The sequence below is a fragment of the Ursus arctos genome, unplaced genomic scaffold (assembly GCF_023065955.2).
Source record: "Ursus arctos isolate Adak ecotype North America unplaced genomic scaffold, UrsArc2.0 scaffold_8, whole genome shotgun sequence".
Taxonomy (NCBI): domain Eukaryota; kingdom Metazoa; phylum Chordata; class Mammalia; order Carnivora; family Ursidae; genus Ursus; species Ursus arctos.
In genome coordinates, this window is record NW_026623100.1 from 55,447,227 (window position 1) to 55,452,442 (window position 5,216).

The 5,216-nt window shown below is 42.7% G+C and overlaps 1 protein-coding gene across 2 annotated transcripts; it reads right to left on the reverse strand.

The window, feature by feature from the left end:
* Positions 1 to 465: 465 nt before the first annotated feature.
* GEMIN6 (gem nuclear organelle associated protein 6) lies at positions 466 to 4,872 on the reverse strand. 2 transcript variants are annotated; one of them, XM_048222785.2, is made up of 3 exons: positions 4,677 to 4,872; positions 4,085 to 4,228; positions 466 to 3,106 (listed from the first exon to the last, which is right to left on the reverse strand). In XM_048222785.2, exons 2-3 carry the CDS (start codon positions 4,207 to 4,209, stop codon positions 2,731 to 2,733), a joined length of 501 nt encoding a protein of 166 aa, XP_048078742.1. In that variant the 5' UTR covers positions 4,210 to 4,228; positions 4,677 to 4,872; the 3' UTR covers positions 466 to 2,730. The 2 variants fall into 2 exon arrangements, with proteins under 2 accessions (XP_048078742.1, XP_026335083.1); XM_026479298.4 differs by lacking the exon at positions 4,677 to 4,872 and adding an exon at positions 4,583 to 4,661.
* Positions 4,873 to 5,216: the final 344 nt, after the last annotated feature.

Genomic DNA, 5,216 nt, shown 5'->3' on the forward strand with positions numbered 1-5,216 from the left:
AACTCAAATTGAGGATTATTCCACAATATAAATGTCAATGTCCTAAAAATCAAAGACTGAGGAACTATTCCCAATTAAAGGAAGGGACGTGACTGAACATGATATGTGGTCCAAATTTTAAAAATCATCTCGTATTTTGTTTTGTTTTTGCAATGCAGGACATTGAGATGATCTGGATAAGGTGTGTATTAAGTCACAGTACTGTATCAATGTTACTATCCTGATTTTGATAACTGTATTGTGGTTATTTAAGAGAATGTCCTCATTTTTCCATCGTGTCCATGATTTACTCTCAAACAGTTCGGGGAGAGAAAATGAACACACGCTCACATAGACGGAAAATACGAATGTGGGAAAATGTTAACATTTGGCAAGAAAAGGATATATGGGAATTCTTTGTCCTGTGCTTGCAAACTTCCTATAAATCTGAAATTACGTTAAAATAAGTTAAAAGCGGGGCATGTACGCAATAATTACATAATTAGAATATATTTCCACTTGAGTAAATATTAGAAACAAAGAAATAGATATGACAAAATGATAAGAATATGAGGTTTCCATGGCAGAGTCAGATCATTAACCCTCTTCAGCACTCAGCTTTTGTTTGCAGGCACATTATTTAAACAATCAGAGGACTCAGTTGCCAAGAAACAGTCTCTCTCCCCAGCTCATTAGTCTGACAGCAAACAAATCTATCAACACCGATGCACCTGTCCGTGGGCCAGGGCTCAAGGCCAACTGATGCTGTGGGCAATTTCCTACATGGCTTCACTCATCTCAAGTCTTCCCCATATTTTGCCAAATTATTTCCACACTAAGTTTAATTTGTTTTTATTCCCCTTGCCCTGTTTGCTTTCCAAAGACATTCCAGGATTTGAATGGGAGGGTCTTAGTCACAGGGAGCAAGGCCATGCACTAAATCTTTTTAAGATCATGGGAACTTTAAAGTTGTGAGAGAAGGGCTGTTTCCCCAAAGTTTCTGAACTGCTTTTGCAAGTGCGGCCTCAGATAGGTAGCATCACCATTATCTGGGAATTTGTTAGAAATGGAAATGCCTGGGCCCCAACCTGGACGTCCTGAGACACAATCCACTGGGGATAGGGTCCCGCAACTTAACAAGCTCTCGAGTGATTCTGATGCTTGCTGAAGTGTGAGGCGCGTGAGGCTACATCCTGTCATTAGCCAACTATACAGGAAAATAGCGCTTACCGAACTGCATTCAAAGACCCCCTAAAAACTGAGTATTTCAAAGTATTTCTTGCAAAAGGTAGCACTTCTCTTTTTGTATTAATAAGGGACAGACATGAGAACTGAAAGGGCTGTTTGCATAGCTGAATCCCTGCAGGTAGACTAGGGAGAAGTGAGAGTGAGTTCAGGCCTGGAGCAGCCAGCCCGTGTGGCCTATCCAGTTCAAAGTGGCCTTCAGAAGTCGGCCCCAAGCCCTGGCACACAAGGCTGCTTCAAGGATCGCCTAGAGCAAACGTTCTGTAAAGGGCTATGTGTATATATATTTGTATATTTTAGAAGATTTTATTAGAGAGAGATAGAGATAGTGAGCTGGGAAGAGAGGGAGAAGTAGGTGCCCCACTGAGCAGGGAGCCCGATGTGGGGCTCAATCCCAGGACCCTGGGATCATGACCTGAGCCAAAGGCAGACGCTTAACCGGCTGAGCCACCCAGCTGCCCCAAAGGCCTATATTTTTCTGTAAGTACAAGCCATATAGTTTCTGTCACAATATTCAAATCTGCCATTATGGCTCAAAAGCAGCCACAGAAAATAGGTGAACCAGTGGGTACAGCTGTGTTCCAGTAGAACTTTTATCAAATGCAGGCAGCAGGCTGCATTCATCCCAAGGGCTTGCTGACCCCTGTCCTAGGGAGTCAGAGGCCTGGAGTTCTAATCTGACCTGCCCCTGAGAAGACACCCAACTGACAATCTGAGGCACCCCCCTTGGTTTCTAGGCCAGAAACCTCCATGTGAGTCCTGGCCCCTGCCTGACTTCCAAGGGGTAGGGCCAGGTGTAGTGAAGCATGCTTCTGCATTCTCTCCCTTCCGTGAAGCCTGACCTGGGAATGGGGCCTACAGGCAGAAAGCAGCATGGGCCGAAGGCCTTGGATGAATCCACCAGGCACAGGAACTGGGTTCAGGGCAGCAGCAGAATACATGTCACATTTACCTTTTTCTTCAGAGATCTCAGCCAGGGCTCATTTTAAAGGCTTTGAAAGTTATACAGCGTATGTGTTAAGATTTTACAAATAGTTAAAACTTACCAAGTTTCAACCAAAAGAGCATATATTCCAATATATTCTGATTCAAAAGCGATATTTCATTCTTACACAGTAAATATTTTAAAACCGACACATACAGTTAGTGCAAGGGACTTAACAAGACATTTTATATTGAATCTAACATGTTTGTGTTTCTTCCAAATACATTTATTGCGTAACAAAAATGGAGGTGTACTCCCGCCAACAAAACTCTTAAAATTCTAATGTCCTTGTGCTATTCTGTTGCGTGTGACGCTATCCTTGCCATAGTTCGCTTATTTATTAGGACTTATAATCTACATCTTTGATTTTACCAAAACAATGGAGAATTAAAACACACACACAGAATGGTGTGCTGTTGAAGTCTTGTAATATGATGGATTTAACATTCAAAACATTTTATGAAGCAAAAAAATAAAAATGAAGTGTTATTTCAATCAATGCATCCACAGTTCTTGGCCTCTCATTGGCAAGCTGCAAGATGTCCTTGAATAAGATCCTGAACACGGGATAGAATAATCTCATTAGAACTGCTGCAATTTTCTGGACCATAGGGTGGGTCTATCGTCAGAACCCCAGCCACACACAGCGTCCTTCGTGAATCTCCCTGTTCAGTGATGGGGATGTGGTTCTTCTCGAGCCATTTCTTTAGGCTGTTCTTTCTCTTCTCCAGATCCTCGGGGCTGTAGGCCTTGCAGTCTCCAGACATGAACAAATGCATCAGCTTCTCGCTCACTCTGTGGTCCCCTTCATTCACAGTTTCAACGGTCTGCACAGCATGGCCCATAATTCCAGTCACAGACATGCTGCCATCTTCCAGGAAGTTCACAAGGACAATACTTGGGAGGAAAAGTTGCAAAAGAAAAACGTAAAGGCCCATCAAACTACGGAAGAAGCAATAGAATGAAGAGGCATCATCATCCCCAACAGGCAATTAGAAATCAGGAATAAGAACTTCCTTGTTTAAAATTAATCCCCTCACCAACTGTTTGTACTCATTCAGTAAGCATTCACTGAGGGTCCTACACATCTACACTTTTTTGTCTAGACTAAAACTGATCATTGTGGGATGCAGTTAAAGCACTGAAGAGTTATGAATGGCTTAAAAGTGTATTAGAAAGCAAGAAGGGTACAGACTTTAAACAACTGAATAACTTGCCTTCAAGGCAGACCAAAGAAAGTAACAAAGCACAAAATTAATGAAATAGAAAACAAAAGATTTTCTTTTTCTCAAAAGAACAAGATTAAAGCCAAATGTTGGTTCTTAAAAAAAAAAAAAGTAAAATAAATGACATGAAAAACTAAAAAGAGAAAGTGCAATCATAAAGATATTTAAGAGATGTATCAACCAAACTGATAAACCAATTAGAGATTTTGAGATGAGGCAAATCTAAAAACAGACTGTTAATACAATTATTACTTTTGTTAGGTATTATAATGTTATTGTGGTTATTAAAGAGTCCTTATCTGCTGAAATATATATTGAGGTATTTATGAACAAAATTATGTATCTGCAGCTGGCTTCAAGATATTTAAAGGGGAAGGTAAGGCTAGCATCTGTTACGCTATTCTCTCTACATTTACGTATGTTTGAGATTTTCTAATAAAAATGTAGTAACAAAAAAGTGTCTCACTTCTACAAACTTGGCTGGTCTGCCAAGGTAATCCATAGTTAGAACAACACTTCGATTCAAAGGCAATGTAATTTCTATGTGTGAATAACTAGCTTTCACTTACCTACTTCCTTAGTTTGGACATAACATAGGCAGCACAAAGGGGTGTCATTAAGATTTCAGGGGAGGAGGACCCATACTCACTTGGCAGAAACTGGGTCTGTGGTTAAAACCCATCCTTTATACTCCTTCTCACTGGCTGTCACTTTGACTTCTTTGTACGTGTAATCTTGCCATTCTAAGGGGCCTTTCCTCATCCATTCATTCATGGCTGCAAGCTGGCTAGATCTAAAACCACCATCAGTTCAGGTTAATATGTATGTTCCACTCAAGCAAGTGCCATCCCAGAGATAGAGAACATCTGTGATTTGCCTCAAGCTCCTTATCAGGAAAATATCATATTCACAATTCGGTCTGAAAGCTAAGGAGACACCGAGTTGCCATGGGGCCCAGCCCGGGGTAACTCATCCGGCTTATTTCTATTCCACCACCCAGTACCATTCCAGATCGCCGTCACCCTGGCTTTGAACTCCGGTCAGCAGATGCTCAAACCCTTTTAACTCTGCTCTCCTGCGATCAAAGCTCACTCCACACCACTTTTAGCCAAAACGGAAGAAGAAAACTCCTTTGATATCCACCCACTCGCTCTCTCCAGCTGTTTCTCCGCTGGATCCCGCCAGAGAGAGGCCCCGGATTTGACAATTTCCCTCTTAATCTGTTTGGAAGATGCACGAACCGGAGGGCAGCAGCGAAGGCTCTAGAGCGCAGATTCCGTGGCGAGCTTGCAGCTGCACGATACTTAAAACAGTACTCAAACCTGGTAGTACTTAACGTGTAATCCCCACAAATGAGAAAACTACCAGCAAGAACTCGCAGCGCCGGGTACGCAGCAACCACGCGGTGAGGAAGGAGTCACTGCAGCGGCGCCCACCTGAGCCCAGCATGCTTTGCGTCATGTCATCACTTCCTTCCCCCAGAATTCTCTGTTTTGTAGTCCTTGGCCCTAGTCACACCTAGAGGTCTGAGAGTCACCGGGCGTGGGGGGGATGAAGGCTGGTTGCGGGCAGGGCCTGAGATTTTTGTGTAGTAATAATAAGGCTCCTTGTTCGCTAGAACCACCCCTCTTCACTGTCACGGTGGACATTTCAACCTTTTGTTTTTAAAGAGGAAAAGTCTCGTGCCTGTTCCTCGTTGAGAGTTTACCTGGAGATGAACCCTTGCGGTGGAATCAAAGCCCAAGAACCCTCTAGGTAAATCCTAAAGCTTTAGAAGTGAG

What these genes read in the sequence shown, in the direction of transcription:
- GEMIN6 (XM_048222785.2), bottom strand. Translation starts at nt 4,209, where the DNA reads ATGAATGAATGGATGAGGAAAGGCCCCTTAGAATGGCAAGATTACACG. An exon ending in ACAGACCCAGTTTCTGCCAA is followed by an intron (nt 3,107 to 4,084) that starts GTGAGTATGGGT and finishes TTTCCTCCCAAG; the next exon opens with TATTGTCCTTGTGAACTTCC.